The sequence below is a fragment of the Daphnia pulex genome, chromosome 3, assembly GCF_021134715.1.
Source record: "Daphnia pulex isolate KAP4 chromosome 3, ASM2113471v1".
Lineage (NCBI taxonomy): Eukaryota > Metazoa > Arthropoda > Branchiopoda > Diplostraca > Daphniidae > Daphnia > Daphnia pulex.
The window spans coordinates 3,848,505-3,871,284 of NC_060019.1; the positions used below are offsets into that span (position 1 = coordinate 3,848,505).

General features: G+C 41.7%; 1 protein-coding gene across 2 annotated transcripts in view; it reads left to right on the plus strand.

The window, feature by feature from the left end:
* The window catches only part of LOC124191534 (monocarboxylate transporter 2-like), a 55,989-nt gene that overhangs the window by 13,964 nt on the left and 19,245 nt on the right, over positions 1-22,780 (plus strand). The window contains exons 1-3 of one of the 2 annotated variants that reach the window (XM_046584823.1): positions 1,834-3,946; positions 5,777-6,250; positions 9,485-9,812. The exons of the other annotated variant lie outside the window; for it this stretch is intronic. Of the exons in view, the coding sequence (XP_046440779.1) occupies positions 3,806-3,946; positions 5,777-6,250; positions 9,485-9,812 (943 nt within the window). The 5' untranslated portion in view covers positions 1,834-3,805. Of the gene's footprint in view, positions 1-1,833; positions 3,947-5,776; positions 6,251-9,484; positions 9,813-22,780 lie in introns of those variants that run through there. 2 annotated transcript variants of the gene reach the window in all.

The following is a 22,780-nucleotide window of genomic DNA, read 5'->3' on the forward strand; positions in this document are numbered from 1 at the left end:
AAGACGACGCCATTTTTCTTCCTGTTGACTGGCAGTCGAAATATCCAGAGGCAATTACAAGACATTTTGTAGAATTTAACTGACAATCTATTGACGCCTCAATGGGGCTCTCGGTCGCGACAAGTTTTCCAGCACAACAGTACACACACGTCTGCCAGTAGTTTGGTAATAAAATGAAAGCCTTTCCATCAGCGATAGAACTAAGACATTTTTACCATTGCCAATAGCACAAGATCTATACTATAGTATAGATATAGACCTAAAATATACAAGTCTCTTCTGCCATCAGCAGTAGCACCGTATAGAGATATAAATATGTTGGTTGTGAAGCGTAACGACACTAGGAAGCGCCCGACTACATAGCGCAGCAGCCTAGCTCTCTGGCGACGGCCCTGGGATATGGACGACTGGCACTCGGTCGTCCTTCATCGATAATGACCCGACTGCATGGCATCAGCTTCAGATATTGTGTCACCGTATGCCCGTTCACGTGTGTCTACCCTATAGACACAAGTCACGGTGCCAACGGGCTAGACGGTTATGTTATATTATTGCCAGTTGAGAGCATATCGTCGTTTTCATATTAACTGGAAGAGATCGGCTATTATCTAATAAGTAGTCGGACTCATTTACCATATTACTTGGAACACCCAAAAAACCAGCTGCTGTGATGTGATGCGTGTAGAGCAGATCGACAATTGCCATCGAACCAGACCACAGATATATGACCCTGTCATAGTATTCTACTATACTTATTCGTGATCGGTTGGTGAGTTTCCAGCACCAGCGCTCCTTATTTTATTTCTTCTTTCTTTTGATTCGATATTATTGGCAACTTTTTTTTTTCGGTCGAGCCCAGCAGTCACGAGAGAGATGGATACCCATACCCGTTCGGCAGCTTCCATTTTGGCTCATGTTATATGACTGTGTGTGCCGCTGGCAATGGTTGACTGCTGGTCGGTTTCAGTTTTGTTTTACGACCGGATTGATGACTTTCGCCCTGGCCATCAGCAGCAGCAGCAGAGCGGCGGTTTTTCCCGTTTAGCCGCGCGTCGATTCTTCTGACGGTCGAATAGAAATGCCTTGGCTGCTGTACGTCGAAATATATAGAAGCTGCAGCTAGAGATATGTAGTCAAAAGGAAGAAGAACTCCCAGGAGAAAAATCAAAAAGTTTGAAATCTCATATCGTAATAATCTAGCCGAAGAGAAGACCATATGAATGCCGTTTCTAGTTTCACATATTTCGGAATATTTGTGTAACTGTTTCAGTACGTACTATAATGCAACGGACGTCATAGCTATATTATGCACGTGCAGAAGAAGCACAGCTGCAGACGCCAGCAGGTCGGTGAAGAAAGTCCCGAATATTTGTCTTGTGCGTGGGCTCTAATTGATATAAATGACTGTGTACGCACAAAGTCGAAATGACAAAGCTGGTTTTTGTGGTAAGTTTTGCAAAGACAATTGATGCTGATGCGTGCCGACCAAGAGAAAATAAGTAAAGGAAAACTTGGCGATCTATGCTCAGTTATGAGACGTGTGTAACAGGGCGTCGGTGTGACTATGGCGACGTTCTTTTCTATTCACTCCTTGACTGTATCTAGTGTACAAGGGAGTGGAAATATGGCTGGGCAGCAGCATCCTTTTTCTTCCTTATATTCTTTTTATTCTTCTTCTTCTTCTTCGCCTCGTTTTTCTTGTTCTCTCTTCCCTTTACACACACGCGTGTATACAACAAGACAGGCGCTCAGCACCAGCACACTCTCTCTTCTTGTGATGCCAGCGCGGTTTGTGCGTGAGCGACACTCTTAAAGGCTGGCAACGGTGACGCGGCCAGAGTCAGTCGACTATCAACCGTGCAGCGGTGCGGCTGCTTCTGGCAACGACGCTCCTGTACAGCAGCACGCCAGCAAACAACTATCGCCAGCCACCAACTTTGATTGTTTTGGTTTTTTTCCTGACATTCCACATTTTAATATCCACGTCCGTTCGCGCCGTTAATTCTGTTGGCCGTTTGATTTCATTTTTTCAAAATATTCCTGGTGTTGTTATTATTCGTTATCGGTTCTTCTTTTATTTCGGTTGATAAATGCGGAATACGTTGGACGCTCTCATCGTCGTATCAGACTCTTGCGGATGAATGGGACTTTGCTACAGTAAATAGCCCATAAGAACCACACTGAACGGTTTGATTCATCGCCACCAGCTCAGTTGTATCGATTGAAGCGGATTCGACTTGATTTGACATGCAAAAGAGGCCGCTCGGGAGCCAACGATCGAGACGGGCGAAACAAAGGCAATAAGAAGAAAAGGAAGGGAAAGGAAAAGGAAAAAGAGAAGCCGCCCAATCCCGCGCCTTTGCATGTTGATGGGGGCGGCGTGAATGGGACAAAACGACGACACCAACGTACGTCAACCTTCCAAGTGAACCATCCTTTTCGCTCGCTCGCGCTCTGCTCGAATTTTCCCACTCGTGAGAGACAAACTGTCGTTTCCCGACGCGTGACTTTATCTCTTTTCACCACTGGCAAAAAATTCTGGGAAAAAAACAAACGAATAAATAAATCAAATCAAATAAATCAAAGAAAAGGCGCACCCGGGCTGATCCCGCGTTCGAATTTGTTTCTCTCTCGCCAATTATTAACCGGAGCAACGCGGCAGTGTGTACACGAGTGTGAACCCAACATTTGGAACATAATTCAGTCAAATGGAGTTGCTGCAACACGGCGTGAACAGTCGTGAAAGTTTCGTGCTACAATTTGATTTCCTCTCTTTGAATGAAACAAAATAAATGAAAATTTCAGAAAGAAAAGTAGACGAATTGGTCTGATATCAAAGCCGAAAATAGTGGCAGACTCGTAATCATCATCATCGCACAACTTGGCGAGGCGATAACAGCGATCTAACGGTTATTGGAGGAGCACGCGCGACGTTTTGCATGTAATGTTCCAGTCTGAGGCCAACTCATCCAGCAAGTCTTGCTCGGTCGTCGTGCGTTGAATGGCTTGCTCCTAGATATACTCGACACAGCGCAGTGCCTGCCGCCGAGATAGATCCAAAAAAGAAAAAAAGAAAAAAAGAAAAAAGAGAGCGAGTGAAAGAGATAGAGAACACAGGGCCAAGAGAGTCGGAGTAGCAGTGGCTGGAAAGTAGAGCAACTAGCTGGGCTGGCTGCTCCCTTTGCTCTAGCATCTCTGACTGCTCATTTTCCTAACTCACCCGACTCTTTCCGATGTTGTTTCTCTCCTGATCTTTTCGACTTCAGAGTGAAACGCGTGACCGTTCGAAAAACGACTAGAGAGCCCAGCAATTGCCCTCCTTCTTTACGGTTTATACCCGCAAACTCATTGACTTGGATTGTGTTGGTTAAAGGTGAAATTGCCCCCTACGCGCCCTGGCCCCGGCCGCCCACTTGTGAATAAGTTGCCCGCTCTTTAATCTGTGTAAACATTTTTCTTGACGGCCGGATCCTCCTCGCTCCCGTCACAGACTGGGCGGCGTGACGGTGTTTGCATTTTTGCTGGAACTGTCGGATTTTTGTGTTCAAATTCAGTGATGTTATTTTTCGATTGGCCGTCCAAGCAAACAGAGAAGGGGTTGATCGTGGCGAGCGCTCGACTCCGATCGAAATTGCAATTAGTGATTATGTAATCGTGAAGTGCAAGTGCAAGTGCAAGTTGTGAGTTTCACAGTCCCCACCCGAAAGCGGATTAATTCTAAAAGTTTCTACATATTAAACTTGGATAGTGCCGAGTGAATATTAGAATTCCACATTAGACAGCGCAGCTGCAGTGCTGGCATTGAATGGCCGGCCAGAAGAAGAGTTCCCAGCTCTTGTCTTCGAGTTGCGGCCCGCTGGGTTGGTTTCCAAACTCCGTCGGAGTCTCAGCACCACCTCCGGCCAACTTCAATTCAAGAGCTGGCCTGACTGAGACACGACCACATGTAGGTGTATATATACAGATATGATAAAATTATATCCTCCTTCGTATGCACGGTCGTCCATCTGTGTATATTATTTTCATTTCGTATTTCTTTTCTTGTATAAAATGTAATACGCATTTGACATTTTCTGTCTCTTTCGTATACGTGTACAAAGCGTATGTGTTTGGCTGAGAAGGGATTTGGACATGGAGACTCTTGATGTTGAATAATTTACGCAAATATCTCAGCGCCCATCTGCGCTGTGAAAGCGCATCACAGCCATCACACGTAGAGCCCACTTGTGTCTCCCATCTGTCTTCTCTTTATTCTCATTAGGGAAAAAAATTCCCCCGGCTCGCATAATGGTGCCAATCATTCACAAGTGCGTCTAATCTTCTCCTTCTTTCTCACGATCACGCCGGTTCTTCATACCTATACAAATCTCACTCGAGGTGATCTTTTCGGACGTAATGAATTATAGCCTAGCCGCTGCCTATACAGAAAACCGAGTGGCATTGGCATCTATTTGAATTTCTCCTTCCTTGTAGACCGTTGCAACCTCTCGTCTTTCGTCAAAGAATACGGCACCAAAACAAGAAGATTCCAGCGCCCGTAAAAACCAGAGAAAGGGTTCGAAAATGTGATTACATATAGCTTCGAAACTTTAATTTTCTTTGGCGTTTTCTATGATAATTATTCACAGACAATAACCAAACCCCCCAACCAAATCGTTCGGAACGAGCGGTTGGCTCACTCAAGACTCTTGAGTCGAGAGTCATCATTATTAATTCATTGGGAATGGCGGGGAGATTCTTTTCATATGCGCAGCTCTTTTGTTTTCTCATTGTTCTTCTGCGAAACTTTGGGACGTCAGAAAAGATTTGAGAGAGAGAGAGAGAGAAGAGAGTTGAGCTGCTGCTCTCTGTGGCCATTATTCGCCGCCAGCAGTTTCAACAGTATATCCAAAAAGCCTCTTCACCATTGCCATTGCCCATGTTCGGGTGGTGGGGGGAAAAGAGCGCACGGGGCCGGGGTTATAGGATGTAGCAGAGTATAGGCGAGGAGCATTACTCAGCATGACCGGAGTCTTTTGTTCCGTTGTTCGCTGTTTTTGTTTCTTCTTTTCTTCTTGTCTTTCCTATAAATATACTCCCACCAGCAGCCCAAAAAACAATCAACAGTTCACGATGTTGCGCGCACCGGATGAGTAATATCGGCTGTTGTGATGGCTGGACAGCATTTAAAATGCCAGTCGATACACCAAAACCAATGCGTGTATAACAAAGTTTAGAACAGCGAGAGATAGAGAGAGAGTGGAGAGGGAAAATAGGAAAGTATATATAAATATGTACATATAGGAGAGATAGGAGGCGAGAGTGAAGAGAAGAAGAAGAATGACCGCCAGGAGAAATCTGCTTCAGTTAGCCGGGGGTTGTTATATAATACAAAACTCCCGTTTGTTTTTTTGTTTTTTTGTTTTTTCTCCCCCGGCCGCCTCTCTGTTGTAAACGGTTATTTACCCGCTCGTATAATCGGGTTTGATGAGGCAGTTAGGCTGATTAGAATGTGACGACTAGAGGCGCAGCAGCCACAGCGCCCACGGTCCAGAAAGAGTCTCTCTCTTCACTTTGTCTCTTCTCTGTTATTCGCCTTCATTTTCTTTAAGATAAGAAGAAAACAAGACTCGCAAAAAAGAGCCCATGTCCTCAGCCTTTAGCCACACACACACACATGTTTCAAAGTTTTATTTTTCTACGGCGACTGAGAGTATAGCCTAGTAAAATTAAAATCGGCTAATTGATTTTGATTTGACCGTGCGATCCTTCCCGATCAAAACCCCCGACAACGCAGAATAATGTCGAAGAAGAAGAAGAAAAAGAAGAAGAAGAAGTGGAGGAGGAACTCAACGCCACAAAGGAAGACGAGGTTGAGAATCTGAAGAGCCGATCGTCGCTCGTCGTCACCAGCAGCAGCGCTAGGAAAGCCAAGACATTTATTGGCGGTCGGACGATGCGCTTGACGTGGCAAGAGACGGAAAAGCGGCGGGACAGTGACGCGCTGGATCTGGTGACTTCATCAGTTGTTCTGCCGCTAGTTGAGACATCCGTCGCTCTTGCACAGCCGCCGACGAATACTCGGGTCGTCAGACGGGTTTCCAGCTTCGAGGACCCGCGTCCGCGTCCGCTGCCGGCCAAGACCAATTACGAGCTGAGGCGGTGCAAGAGCGAAGTCGCCCAGCCGTCTGATCCGTCCGCTCCAGCCCTCGATGCCGGAAACCCGTCGGGCACAGCTCAAAACGCGCTCACGTCCAAAGACAAAATCCAGGCAAAGTTTCATTTCATTTCTTTTTTTTATCCTCCCGCTACTTAATCATTTCTACATTTGAACAAGTAGTCCACACGTCAGCCAGAATTGAGTGTGATTGATTACAAGTCTCTCGTGTAATTAGTTCTGTGAAGAATCTCATTTCACCACGAAATGGATCAGTATTTGAATCCATTCGAAAGATAATATCTTTTATTTCCAGTACCAGACGGCTGGGTATTTGTATATTTTTATTTTATTTTTTTAAAAAAAGGTTAGATAATGGTTGTGTAACAACTTGTACAAAAAATAACTTTCCAGTTGGTCACGTTCTTATATACAGACCGATAAGGACTTGTCGCCAAGTAGAAAAACAACAAAAATAGAGCTGTCGTTTTCAAAAATATTTGAAATAACACTTTTGAACAGGAATGCATATAGATGGAGAGCTAATCAAATGTATGATCCATTAAAGGAACGAGACAAAAAAATCGAAAAAAAAAGAGAAAAGCCTTTTTTCAAAAATGGTTTTGTCTTTCGAACAGGCGCGTCGTGTTGGCTCGGTTGGCGCGCGTTATTAGTCAAGGAATGGGAGTCATGGGAGATAATTAGCAAACGATTTCGATCAAAACTCGCTGATATTTCGAGGTTGAAGCGAGAGTCAAAAAGATTCAAGTTAAGATATTCGACACAGACTGGAATGACGGGCTGATGGCGTGTCAAGTCTCACGTCATCACGTCAAGTCCTTCGTCACAGTCATGAAAGCAATTTTATTCTTCGTGTAGTATACAAAACCGGCGCCTCATTTCGAAATCAAAGGGCTGTATATAGACTTTAAAAGGCGCGAAGCCAGACTAACAAAGCTATAGATAAATATAATGTATTGGGAAATGTATTTTTAAAATGGAGAGTTTTTTTTTAATTAAAATTTAAAAAGAAAAAAAAATGGGGATTTCCCTACAATTTCGCCAAAATCTTCGAAAGTCAATATTCGATTTCGATTTGATCGATTTGAATTAGATTCGATTAATATTAGTCTAGAAAATTTTGCTCAGAAATTAATCAAAATGAAATAAAATTATAGGCCTATGATAACAGAGATAATTCATTGCGAGAATTGTTAATGATATTCAAGATAGATACCGTAGACCCGTAGATACCGTAGAAACGAATTATATAAACGAGAACCACTGGGTGGCGAGTATGCTAAAAGAGAGAAGCAAAGCAATCTTGTTCCCAATTCGTGTTTGTCTACTTACGTCACTTTACGTCACTTCCGAGATCATCAGTAGTGCGGTCAGGCATCAAAGAAGGAAACAAGGATTTCAGTTTTCGACCGTGATTATATAAATTTCAGAGACTTTTGCTGGGACATAAATCAGGTTACGAAATTTAGATTTGAAAAAGAAATTTAAATTCTGATTGCTGACGAAGCTCGATTTCTACCGCAAACTTTTCTTTATTCTTTTCTTTTTTTTTAGTAAATTAAAAAAATGTCGAAATATTTCTTCGGGAGTAAGAATTTAACGAGGAGAATTACAAGCAAATTGCAACATAAAAAACGAAGACAAGATTAATTGCGACAGACGGGAAGAATGAGAGATGCAATAAGAATGAGGGAGGGCTTCTAAAATCCACAGATGAATCAAAAAATCAATGACAAAAGAATAAATTGCTATCTGACGTTTATAAACCGCTTTTAGAATGTACCGGCTACAACTGAGATGTGGCCCTACTTTGCATGCAATAAATTATGCTTGATTTCTATCTTACCGTACGACCCATCTGGGGTGGAAAACAACAAGAAAAGAAAAAACGGAAAAAAGCAGCGCATGGCATATTTTCTCTCCTCTCGTTTAGAATACAGCGGGATATGAATTCAGAATAACTGGCATACATAAAACAAAAAATACAGTCACGGTGGGAGAGAAAAAAAGATTGTTTCTATTAATGGACATGTAAATGATAGAATAAAAAAAAAAGGAAAAATGAAGCCGAAAAAAGGTCATCCATTTTGGGTCTCATTGTTAATTGAAAAATATTGGGATTGTGTAGGTAGGCCAAGATAAGAATGGTATATATATAGGTATATACCATAGCCTCTTTCGGCGTTCAACGAATATTTTGGTTAATATTTCAAGATGATATTATTTATACATGGCCGTGACGTCGAGAGTCGGCACAGGCCCACATATTAGCCCAGCCTGACTCACTGTTTTATTTATCGATCGTTTTTATACATGGACGACGACGTCAGTCGCGCGGTCTGTCCCTAATAGAAACGGGTTCTTTTGTTGCGGCGCCGTCCGGTCGTGACGCTGACGTTCGTGCAATCATCCACTCGCCGCCCAATTAAAGCAAAAGTTCTGCCTTATTTGGTTGACGATCTTTTGCTGGCCGTCTCTCGCGCACAGTCAGCACTGCTGTGCTGCTGCGTCCTGCCCGCCCCAACTCTGTTTCTATTTTCTCTTTTTCTCCACTCTTCTTCTTCCTCCACTTCTCTCCTAAACCTATCATTCCCTCGGCTGCACCCTGCATCTGCATTATTCTCTTATTCTTCAGTTCGAATTCTTCTTCTTCTGATCTTCCTTTTTCCTTGGCATTGCCCATTTTGGCCAATAATGGACACAAAAAGCGCCAGGGCCGTCCAAACCAGGGCGTATCCCAACTAGCTATTCGTTTAGAGTCCTAAAGGCACCGCGCGAGTGTATGACTCGGGTCGATCGATTGAAAAATGTAGTCCACGCCAACAAACGAGCCAACGACTGCGGCCAGCCAGCGGTTCGGACACAATAACGAAACAACTTGAATAGCTCAGCAGTGTATTATATCAGAAGCCTATATAGTAAACACGTAGTAGCCTATATATAGGGCTCACTCTCTATTGATGTTTGACGAGTGAACTTGTTTAGGCTGGACGCCAAATGACCATCAGTTCCAGTACAAGCGCACACGCTGAATCAATGGTCTATAATCTCGGCTGTATTATAGCTGGTCGACATTTCGTGTCTATTGCCTATATAAACCGTGTCGACGGGGAAGCTTCCGGCCACAACTCCTCCGCCCAACCCCAACTCCCTCGCTGGTATGGCCGAATCAAATCATGGCTGAAACCCAGATTAGATTATCTAGAATACTACTGGCTATTAGATATAGAAATGAATTTAGATCTTATATGATAAATGACTTATTATTAAAGAGACACGTCTATTTTTAATTTTTCTAACGAGACTTTATATGCGTTGGTTCGTTAGGCGTTCGCTCGAACGGCCCGAGAGTTGCGAACTTTGAAGCTTCATTATTACCCCGAAGCGGGCTGGGGTTGGGTTATCCTCTTCTGTGCGTCGGTGACTCAATGCGTTTCGTACGGCCTCCTCCTGGCCGCCGGCACGCTGATGACCGCCACCACCCGTCGCTACGGATGGACGCCGGCGAGCCAACCGGCTCAGCGCTTCCTGGTCAAACCTCTGCCAGGCTACGTCACGACGTCCGCCCTGGACCCGGCCATACTGGCCCACTACCGACCCGTCTACCTGTCGTCGGCCGTCAATTACCCAGCGCCCATCTCCAGTCCCGTTGCAGGTTAGTAGTTATATATTTGAGGTCAGAAAAACGATCGCCCCAGCAGCTTCACATCGCATTACCACTTCAATGTTGCTGGACCCTGTGTATAAAGCCATAGCGAATGTGGCGAATGTGGCAGCACTTACATGGCCCGTCTCATTTCGATGCTTTCTTTATGACTGAACGCTCTTTTTGGGGCTCTTTTTCTTCTTCTTCTTCTTCGTAACATTAGGCCATTTTTACGAGGTTATTATGGAGATATGGTCGAAGCGAAGCGGTCAATTAACTCCATATAGAGCCAAGTCCGACACGCCTTGAAATGCGCGGTTGAAATACTTTCCTCTCGCCAGCTGCCCAACTGATGAGCAATTTAGGATTTTTTTTTATTATTAAAGGCTAAAAGTCTGAAAAGACGACGGAAATCTGACGCGTCCGTCGACATTTGGCAGCGTCTTCAACAATAGCCTCAAATGTTCATCCTGTCTCTCCTCTTTTGAATTGTGTTAACTTCTATGGTACGACTATTCTGCGTATGAATAGGCCAATTTGATAACGGTTTCCTTTAAAGATGTGCACCATAAAGATTTTGGACCATCTACCGAATATCCGATTTTTGAAACGTCGCATCAATTTCACATTTTTCGTGACCAGTTGCTGGTCGCCTTGCAATGGCATGAAAACTACCATTTTGGTTATTATTTTTTTCACAGCCAAAAAATTTGACACGCAGACCTTTTATGAAAAAAAAAAATGTCGTTTTGCTTCTATATAACCACCGTTAGGCTTTCTGCCTAAATAATAATCACGTTCCCATTTTTGACCACCTAAAAAAAATGTCTCTATATCCCGCATATTCCAACGACGAGAAAAATAGCGCTACTGCGCTAAAACATAAAATGCGTGGGCATAAAAAAAATGTTGCGGTTCTTCTGCGGGGAGCAGCAGTATATTTCTGTTATTGAATGCGCGCCATCGTCATCATCAATGTCTGTGTTCGCAATGCATTACTACTTGATTCCTCCTTCGCCCTTAAACAATTCCCGGCGTTCATCCCGCACTTTCGTCAAACACTTTTTATTTTTTATTTTATTTTTCAAACTTTTACGGCGTTTCTCAATGTCGTAAACGATGATGGTTTTTCTTACAACGCGGAGGTGATAGAACCTTTTCCTTGTCTCAACTGTTGAGGAGGAACAGGTTTATGGATCTGTTGCTCTGTCACGTACAACACGTACCATCCTCTTTGGAACAATAATGGTTCTAGTGACATGTTAGTCAAATTTTTGCGATCGACCCATAAATGATTTTTTCAGTGATGAAAATGACTGAAACTATAATAAAACTGACGGGATTTCATGTCTGTACGACTGGGAATAAAATATATTCCATCATTCGTTTCTTAGAAGCGGACCTTGGCTCCTGCATGTACGTGAAATCGAAATTGATTTTGCTTGAGCACAGAAACATATGGCTGTAAAAGCTAACGATTGTAATTGCCTTTTGGTATAGAGATTGGTGATCGCTATATTTGGCTGATCCATATATGTTCTCTATCGGGGAATATCTGTAATAGCCGTCGTTGTCGTCGTCTTCTCAGATTTCCGATGCCAAATGGCGCGACGCTCAAACGGATTCTGGCTGCTGGCTGGCTGCTGCTGTATTATAGCCGCCTGCTTCGAGTCGACCTCTTGCTTGACAACGTTTTTTGGCTTTTGCCGCATGTTGGATAATGGATATTTTATGTATTCCAGATTGCCAACTATCGCGGAAACCGGTATCTCTATATATTTTACCAGACCGTCCGAATAATGGCACCCAGCACGCCAAGATCTTTTGTTGAAATGATCGAACTAACTGCTCGGCAGCAGCGCCGTTCGGATTTTGTTAGGTTTTCTCTCGCCTTATTGCGTTTCGGGTCCGTCCCGGCCGTCTCTTTTCTTTTGGCTCTTCAACCCTATGGCATTGCTATAATATCAAAACATCAATCGCCAAGAGAAATAGAACATAGCTAGTATAGACGACTAAACTCTTGATCGCTATCCGAGTCTTTTGGCGACTTGCGAGTATATTTATTTTTCCGGGCCATCTTCCAGGTGTTCCAGAGCCATGTGATATATACATCCAACCAAGCACTGCCCATTATAAAAGTAGACAACTGCATCTTCCAGGCGATCCGGTTCCCTCCGAAATCATTCTCGAATTTATTATACAGTACTGCGATGCGCATTTCGGTGCAGTGAACAATATGAGATATTTAGGCTAGTATAAATTTGCTTCCATCCGACCTATTTTATCTATGGGATATCAGAATATATAGCCTGTATGGTACACCTGATTTAATGGCATAGCTGCGCAGTTGTTGCCTCTAGTCATATCTAACGATAAAGCCTTTATCTTTCCAATTGCTTTGGTAGGATGAAAAGAAGAGGAGAACCATTTCGTCGAACACGGTCTAGGGTCTACTATACTACTTTCACTCTCATCTAAACAAATGATAACATCCGTTGGCATTTTCAGATAAACCCGGCATTGACAGTCGTCGCACTTAATGGGAACTCTCATGCTAATCTTTTGAAAGCATCTTTGGAATGGACTGGGCTAACGCCCACGTATAAATGTTGGAACAACGTAATACGATAAATGGTAGAACAAACATGTCAGCAGCGGGATCTAGCCTATATTGAAGCGTCCGGTACATATAGCCACTTCTGTTTGTAGTATATTACTGGTCGAATAAACGGATCTAATTCACCGAATGATCCCGATGACCTCTCTCGACGAAATGGGAACGACCAGCACTCCCACGCAATAATGTTGTCCTATACCATTTCATCAATTCTTTTGTTTGTGTGTGATGGGTCATTGGAAAATGATTCCCGGGGGGGGGAGGGTCCAATTTCACGCTGACGCTGATCGATCACGTTGGTTTTCCACGATGGATGAGACGTGGTCGACATCTCTTATGGTTTTCGCTCATGTCTGATTTTGATATATAATTCACAGCATTGTCCAGTTATGCTGAAACGGTCACCATCCGTATGAAACCAGAATATTCGTGTACGAACTGTGATTTTTTTTCCCAGCTTTTGCCAAAGACGTCAGCATCAGCACATTTTTTCGATTTTATTCTTGTTCAGTTGTGTGTCTGCCCTGTTGTTCCTTTGCCTTTTGCCCTTCACTTGACTATCGCCGGGCTGCCCGTTGCTGCTGCTGGCCCTTTTATTTCCGGAACGCGTGTGATTGACGGGAGCATATTTCTTCTCGTGCTGACTCGGCCACGGGACGTCTGTTTGTTGTCTGCGGGGACGACCCGTGTTGTCGGGACTCGGGACAACCTATTTTTGAATACAAATCGAAGAAAGGGGAACCAAAAAGAAGGGGGCGGAGAGTCCGGGGGTGGTGTCACGCGCATTAGGCGCTATTAACAGTTGATGGTTTCTTCTCTTTCTCTGCTATAACCTCTCTTCACTTTGACGTTGATATATTTATCCGTGGTGCCGTTTCGGGACCAACATTTTGGCAACCGTGAGATAGTAGGAGGCTCTCACGTTCCGCGTCCTTGTCGTGATATCTTACTGTGGCATCTTTGAAGGAATATACACCGTAATCACTTTATTATTTCGCGCTTCAAAACGTTTGCGCTCGTTAGTCACGCAGCAGAAATGCTGTGTGCAAGAAAAACAAGAATGATATTAGAATGATTTCAAGAATTCGGTGGAGCTCTCAAACAATCGAGACATATTTTTATGATGTGATTATATATCTAGCTTTAAAAAATGTTGTACTTTTTTTTTCATCCGACACTGAAGGCAGCATCTTTTACCATTGATTAAATTTTTTCAGCTAACATTTTATAGTGAAATTTTCCTTTTGTCGTTTGGGTAAAAACTGTCGTGAAAGATATTAATGGCGCTACTTTCTCACAATATTGCTGGAATATTGTCTCAAGTTGTCTTCTGTCTTTGACGACGTAACGGATCATGATGACGATCATTTACGGACAAAAAAAAAGGGAAAAGAAAAGAAATGATGCATCACTGAACGCATAACAAAGCACCTTCTCATCATCGATCAAAACTTGATGAATCTTGTTGGTTACGCACGAGTTCTTTTTTTGTGTGTGTGTTATGTTGTTGCGTCCAAAATGATGCGGCGTTGATCGATTTCCTCGTTAGCGATGGCCCAATAGTGGCAATCGTAGGAGGTGTCGCGTGCCAGATATAGCCTATGTAATAAGACCCAGTCAAAGGCTGTACCACCACATCGCTAACAACTCTAAGCATAATTACATTAATGCTTGTAATACAGTAAACAGTATAATCACCAATTAGTTAATACTAGTAATACTTATGCTATTAAATAAGATAAATAATAAATAATACCATAGAGAAATTGATGCTTATCGATGAATTGAGTAGTGAATATTGACAATATTTTAAAGACACGGCCATGCATCCCAATCACATTTCATGACGCCGATCTCTAATGCTGCCCATAACAAAATTAATTCGACACGCAGATAATTGCGTTTAAAAAATTGCTGCGGAAGTATAATGAACGCAGACATCAAGAGGATGAAACAAAATACAACAAAATCCTTTCAAACGAGTTGCCTAGTGACTAGCGTGACTAGTGTCGGTTGAGGAAGCGATGCACATATACTTTTTACCTGTTTTGATCTGAAAAATAGTTGGGTACGTAGCCAATTCCGTTTACACTAATCTTTTTATCGTAGAAAACTTGCAATAAAAACCCTTTTACTTATTCACAATTTTATTCTTTTGAAAATTTCATGTCTTAGCCATTCTTGGGTTGTAACCGGTTGAAACAAGTCAACTGAGATGCACGGGGTGTTTTGCGACATATATTTAAATATTGATGGAAACCAGAATTGAGGCAATTAAAATGACCCGCGTGAAAGAATCAAAGGGAAATATCCTGCACGTATTTGGAAATCTGTGGTTAAATCTATCAGGGTCGTAGATCAGGGCGGTATGGAGTATTAAATTCTGCCATTGAACCGTATAGATTCCAGAATTACTGAAAAATCAGAATGCAGAAAATTGGGCTTGGTTTCCCTCAATAGGAAATTAAAATTAAAGAGGTAAAAGACTCCTTTTTTCCGTCTCATTTCACTAACAATGTTTAATTTTTAATTTGCGCTCGAGTCATCAGTCAAAAGCTTCCAACATCTCGTGTATCGTCAAAATAGAAAGTCGGGATTTGAAGTGAATGCTGTGTCAGTGGGAAGTCAAGGTAGTAAGGAAAGAAAAAACCATTAACATACCAAATCAGCCATGTGTCTAAATAAAGTATAATCAACGATAACGTTGCTATTTAACCAAAACTAAATCCTAATTATGAAAAAATGAGCCATTCACGATGCATTGCCTTATTTGTGCGAGCCCAGATTATAAATAAAAAATGTAGTGCAGTGAGAACCTATTGTTTTAGAAAGATAATTAGTTGGGACTTGGGAGTTTGTACACATCCTCTAACCTTTTGCATTTATTATTATTATTGTTATTTTGGCAAGCTATATTTGGTTTGATATATTTAAATAGACACACGCCTACACACCTATCAGTCATAAACAATGAACAGCAGTCTGTTTCTTTAGGCTAAGTCATTCCTCTCACGCAACCAGAAAGCTTTCTTGTTTATTTATAATGAGTTTTTTTTTAATTCTAACAATTTGACTGAAAAGGAAAAGCCAAATAGTATACTGAACCGATTTAACACATAAGAAAACTATCGCAATTATCTTATTCTGACACACTATTTAGAGTCATAAAATAGATAATAAATTTAGTTTTTTTGAGTCTTGACGACTTCGGAAACATTAAAAGTAGCCAAACAATTGGAGGGTTCCAAAGCGGCAGTAAAAAAAAAATGTGGAATGTGACTTGAGAGTATTGTGTTGGCATCAACATTTTAGTAGGTTTTAAAATCGCATCTGTTATTCTGTCCATGGGTCGAGTGGACCATTTAACCTAGTAAGCCATTGGCATGGCCATTTCATCTTTATGTCTGGGCTTTCATACTCAGCCTCCGAATTTGTACTGCCATATTTGTTGTTACCATTATCTCACATCTCCAGCAGTTGGCTTCCAATGTAAAAGCGCAATCCTCTGCGGGAAGCGGGTCTTACGGCAGGATACTTGATTGCTATCGTCAAAGCGAAAATCAAGTTTTTCATTAATAAAACCAAGTACAATTTAATTGCATCATACTTAACCTTAAAAACGGAAACGAGCATCTTTGTAAAAAAAAAGTATATTTAATCATTTATTACTGAGATCAGAATGCTGATTCTGCACTTCTATATGATATTATATAACAACTAAAGAAGGTTTCTAATTCCCCGACCGCATCTCTGCATTTGCTAGTCATGAAGACCTGCAAAATTTAGTTCGCCGTTAAGAATCGAAATTGCTTTGTATAGAACCGGTCTCCACTTACTGTAACACTGCACTGTGGTTGTTGAATGGCATCTTTTACTTGCGATTGTGCGTCTACACAAAAATTTGTTCTAGTTTAAACGTTCTGCAACAACTGAATTTTACAGTTAAAATAAATTTGGTCATAGACTTTATTTACTGTATTAATTCACGGTAAATTTTTTTCACTATAATAATGATATGAAATATTTTTCTGAAGCCTATTCTGTAGATTTACGCAATCAAAACAAGGAAATCGCAACATTTTTTCCTGGTAAAGAGGATGCCTCAAAAGTCATAACTCTAGCGATTGTTCCAAAATTCTTGAATCACTAGTTTTAATAGCTGTTGAATGATTGCCAAGATGCAAATCATGTGTTGGTTGAATTCTTGTAATTGCAAGAAGATGGCGGTTATGTTACAACATGGGCGCTTCTAAAATAAAACCACCGACATTAAATTCACAAAAGGCACTCAAGTCGTCAGTCAATACGATGCTGTAAGGAAGTGCTCTCCACCCGCGTCCATCTTTGGTTTGATGGAAGGAACTCAGACGAGACGGATGAGAACATTTATTTTTGGGTGCTTGGTTTTCATGATTAGTATAAAACGGGGAGTAAAAGGATTTGAGACGTTCGTCTCTATGGTCTACACTCCCGTTTTATCGCCTTAAATTAATGAATCGAACGTCATAAAAGATATGCTAAAAGGGTTTTTGAGTATTCTGAAAAACAGAGCTATGAAATTATTCATCGTTTTATTTCTACAATTTTTTAGTCATCTTATTTTAATGGTAGGTTTAAAATGAGCGAAGCATTACTGATGTTCATCTTGGCTATATGACGTTTTCTTCAAACCGGAGTTTTTTTTTACTATTATTATTATAAAAATAGTCATCGAACAAGGATCCTAATGATCGGTGTACGAGCGAGAGAAAAATGATCGGCTTGTAACAGAAGTTTTGGAGGCACTACACGGATGAAATACTACGTGTCTAGACAGCTTATCACGTGAAGAAAGGTTAGTTAGCTTATAATAAAGACGGCAGCAGCAACCCGAGAGAGAAGTTTAGATAATGGCGAAGTTAACAGCCTTACAGCTAGCGCGGGTGAAAGTTTGAGGAATCAAAAGGAGCTCAAAAAAAAAAAATACCGTTCACCTTCACCTCCACTAATCAGCACTTAGCGTCGCTCAGCACCTACGATGTTATTTGTGGTAACAGGGACAGCTTGATAAGTGAGAAAGAGAGAGAGAGAGAGAGAGAAATACCCGGCTTATATAAATGCCTTTCATCGGAGTGGAATCAGTCACATCTATATACTTCGCGGGCTTATTTGATATATATATAAACGGCTGCCGCATGTTTACAAATAGCACGGCCGAGAAGAGAAAGCCAAGGCGGTGCTGAGCGTAGCACTCTCGGGGTTGTTATTAATGTCAATATATCTGTCAGCGCCTTGAGCGGCGAGGGAAACCAACACCCACTTGAAAGAAGAACAAAATTTTGCGGCTCCGGCCGTTTTTCTTATCGAGATGAGACAACTTCTTTCTCATTTGATTCATTAGACCTTTTGACGGTTTCTTCGACACTTAACGTGCAAAACTGATAAGAGCGGAAAGTGGGGGGATAAGAAGGAATGTGGAAAAGGCAATCATCACGCGGAATAAGAGGATAAAGAGCAAAGAGTCTACTGAAGAGACAAAGAAAGTGCGCTGCTGGATGCTTCGCTCACCAGGGAATATATATAAATAGGTCGACATGTCAGCAACCGCGTGATTTCCAGGTCGGTTACTCATTGTTTGTTACTCGCTTTCTTTGTCCCTGTCTGCCCAACTCTGATCCTCCCTGGTGTCTATTTCTACGGTTCAATACAGAAAAAAGAAGGGATTCTGAGAAGAAGCAATCGAGATAACTTGAACAGCTACCGTCCCCTCGGAGTAAATATATTTATCACTTATAGCGGTCATGATTTTTGCGTTTAATTCTACACGAATTAAACGCGAAGTTGCCAAATTGGCGAGATTTTCTTTACATTCTGGTTTAGACGCTTAGTTCTAAGATCACAAAATTCACAACGTTATGAATAAGTAACCAGATATACCTAAGTGATTTTCTCAAATGTTCAATTTTACTGTTTATCTATTGCTGTTCTAAAATAATGAACGCAATTGATCAAACGTATCGTTATACGTAATATGTCTTGCCCAACTCCATCGGTTAGTCATTATCGAAAACAGGAATGTGAAAGAACTAAAGAAGCTCATGAATAATTGCAGCACTAAGTGAATACAATTTCGAATCTGGTTATCATATACCTGGGGAAGCATCACATGTAACAATTTTGTTAGACATTAAATTCCCAGCCGTGTTTCCGAATTGTTGGAAGTTGGAAGAAAGAACGATATGTGTGTGAAAGGAAAATGTTTAGAAAACTTTTTTTTTTTATTTGCCGCATTTTTGTTTCATGAACGCCTCAATCACCTATTTTAGGCGCGTCCGCTAGATGGCCCCTCGTCTCAGGCTAAATCACAATTTAGTTGGCATTAAAAAAATAAAAATAAAAATAAAATAAAATACCCAGGAGAAGTTCCTCACTGGATTAGTTACAAGGGAACGCTTGAGCTACTCGTGCCAAGCGCAAGAGATGGCGTTTCGTCGAGATTCAGAATTTAAGACTTAAGATTTTTTGATTACAAAAAAATCGCTTAAACGCGAGACAAATTAATTGCAAAGCAAACGCGAAAGCTACTTGATGGGAGGTCAAATTTAGATCCACGCGATGACGCGACCATAATAAGACGATCGTCTTACGAGCAGGGCGGTTAATTGGGAAATTCACACCAATATCCGGATGGAATTTTAACTTCATGTTTCCTCTCATTCCACCCCTTAACGAGTATGTGAACCGACTTGCAGCGCCATCTATGGAGCTTGGCAAGCGCAACTCGAGTTCCCCATGTCCACTGGTACCGAGTACCGACTGGTACCCCACTGACTGACTGGTGACCCACCATGGCATAAAATAAAGCAAAAACAAATCATCGAAGCAATGGAAAGACTATTCAAAAACTCATGTATTTATAACAATCATTAATTTGGCACGCAAAAAAACATGTATTCTTTAATTTCATGTTCCTTCGCACATGTGTTGTTCCAGATGTTCTCTGAAGTTTTCGAATATTCTACATGTTCTCCAACCTTTTTTTTGGCAGTCAGGAATTCATTTGATAACGTTTCGAAGGGAAGCTGAATAATATAGAGACGGTCGAAACAAATCACATTCTTTGCGAGGGGTAGGCTTCTGCATTCAAATGTCTTACGCGCTTCATATAGCCGCGCTCTCAAAAAGTCTGAAAATTTCTTCGGGGACAACGCGATGACAACACGCATCTCTTTCGCATTCAACTAGACATGTGAAAGTTTATACAGTCTAGCGAAAAATAAAAAGAAAAAAAAACGGGAGACGAATAGAAAAATCTAAGACAAGGGAGAGTCAGAAAGAAAGACGATGCCACGCCCATCGTGGGACGAGACGATATTATACGACGAGAAGAGTGAAGCGCAAGAACGAGACGAAGAGAGAGATAAACTCCGTTTTTATGGCTCTTACTCGTTCATCATCACCCATCCATTCCAGCCTATTAACCGTGGATTACACACAAGTGCCACACACACCACACACTCTCCCTCCCCCTCCAACCCCAACCCCGGCCGTCCCTTTGCCAGAAAAGCCCAGTATAATATATATTTATATATAATATCATGGCGAATGGGGGTATAGAATGCATAGACGAGGGGTTGATTGTATAAGGCATAGTCGCGTAGACTCGCAGCGACGGATCTTGGCGCCGGCCACGCTCGGCACTCATCCCGCATGTCTCTTATATTCGCCATTGCAAATTTGGAACAGCGTTCCGCACTTAAGCAAGACACATATATGCACACGAATGCGCAACCACAGACACACATAGACACACTGTGAAAAATAAAAAGAATGCACGGAAAAGGGATATGAATCTCTTGCTATCTTTTTTTGAGTGCCAAGCGTGTGAGAGATAATAATTCCACCAGTTTCTCATTTTGCAACTGATGAGAAATAGAATCTCGGTTACAACTTTACGATTAGATGCGACTCTGAGCAACTTCCCAGATCATTAAATGGGACCGCATTAGCACTGTACGTACTAGCCGAAGCTGTATGAGCGATTGACGGCAACACTTGGCCAAAATCGAATCACCGACTATGGTTGGTTTATTTGGGATAGATGTTGTTACATAACTGCACTCCCCACACAGTATCTAGAGATAGATTTTTTTTTATGTTAGCTCTTTTGTTTGGGAAGTGTGTTCCGAGCGAAAAATCAGATTACAAGTGAGAGAGAGAGAGAAACGCGCGTAGAACGCCTGGAGACTCTAAGATACTAAAGTACTGGTAATTGATTTCTCCTGAAAATAGACTCACGCCATGTGATGCGACTATCTATAAAATTACATCGATAAGAGTAACTGATTGTGCCGCAGGCCTTTACGGTTCCTCTCCGGCTGGTTTCTCCTTAGTGCCGCATTGACCTCCTTTTTGGCAAGGTATTTTTAGAAGGATTTTCAATCTAAATATGAAATGTGACCCGTGATTTGAACGTCGTGCATATAATATGCAAAATGGGATGTCAACTTTGTCTGCATAACGGAATGCTTTTTAAAAAAGGGGAACCAGACCCGTATTTCCTTGCGTATTTCAAACGACACTCGTTGACAGTGAAGGCAGAAAATCATTATTTTCTCAATTTAGTTTTCAGTTGAAAATTTCACAAATTCGATTAATAGAGCGCTATAGTGATTGGCATTTGTTTAATTGGCATTTGCTTAATTTACATTTTTTAGAAATTTTTAATCATTCTAGGGTGCTGCCGGCCAGCCAAAAGTTTTATTTTATAGTTTCTTGGTATTTTTATAGTTTCTGTGACAGGTTGGTCTTATGTTGCTGTCATGACTGGCGGACACGCGCTGGAGACAGCGCAACTTTGGTTGATGAATAGATTCAGTAGTGCTGGCAGTCGATCATTTTGAAAGGATGCGTATTCTCTTTCGCTTACAGATTTACATACACCCATGTCTCCCGACATTGAAACCTGAGAATCCCTGTTCATAGAGACACCCGAGAAAAATATAAAAAAGGCCAAACAAAAAAGTTGGATCCGACACCGCGTGATTTCTCGAGCGGGCGGGATTTCACTTGGACGCCGGAGGGCCCAAAGCTCGATAAGCCGCTCTTCGTCTTCACGTCGGCGTTTGTACACTCTTACATAGGCTCGCAAGCGTATATTTATAATGGATGACATGGAATTAAGAGAGAGAGAGAGAGAGAGAGAGAGGCAAAAAAGTCCATGGGGCGCGATCCTTCCCACAAATATCGAAAGCTATAATATTTCCAGACATCAACGACGTCGAGTAAGATGGAGTCATATGAGATGAGCAGAGACCATAGATAGACTGATAGAGTTGCACCTTCTAAATGAATGGCAATTCACGAATTCCTCTCTTCTAAATAATAGTTTTCTCCTTGTAGTTTTGGATTTGGTTTTTTTTTCTTTTTCTTTTCTGATTTCATGTTTACAAATCAGCCCGCTTAGCGGAGATACATAACTTGCGCGTCGAGTCTCGTAAATTAAATAGCTTAGAGATCGGAGTTCGAGAGGTATATATACGAGAAAGAAAAAAAAAGCTAACAGGAGAATGCTGGAGTCCAGTGCAGAGCCATTCCGCATCAGCACAGATATGCGAATCTTGTATAAATCAAAGTGCTTCTCTCTCTTCATTCTTCTTTTTTTTTACGTTTTATTTTCGGGATAGCTTGGAAAATGGTGGGCCAGATTAGATATATGCTCACCAAAAGTATATAGTGAAGGCGACGATGGTTTATATATATTCGCATCAGCCGCAATATACGGCATCCCTCGTCGAACTGAAATAGAAGGGACCACGGCGGAGCTTTGCCAGATGTATTTGAGCTTTATTTTTCTTTTTTTTCTTGTCTCTCCCGCCGGCCTATAACTGATAAAAACCCAACGCAACAAGCTTATAATATATTTTCCACGCGTCATTCGATTATCGTACATATCCAATATAAGTGCGCATAAATCCGGCGACCGAGAAGCAGCAGCCAAGAATCATAGAGGGGGAGAAAAGAAAAGACGATTCAGTGTCATGAAAATCAATGGCGGTGGTTTTCACCCTTCACCGTAGAAAGCCATGACGGTCATTAACTGTTCCGCAAAAGCTCTAAGGATTTCCGCGATCAAGGCCTATGCACTCTCTTCTTTTTTTATGGCGCGTATAATTACATACTGTGCGTATTGAGTGCAGAATGCGTATGCGCAGTGGAGACGAAAGGGTCTAACCGACTCTAACGGTCTAACGCGGAATTGCCAATTCTTTCCGTTGGGAAGAAAACAAAAATTCATATTGGTTATATGTCTGCGCCCGTTGGCCGTCTGTGGAATACCCTTTCCACGTTCGACTGGCTAATGTTATAGACATATAGATTT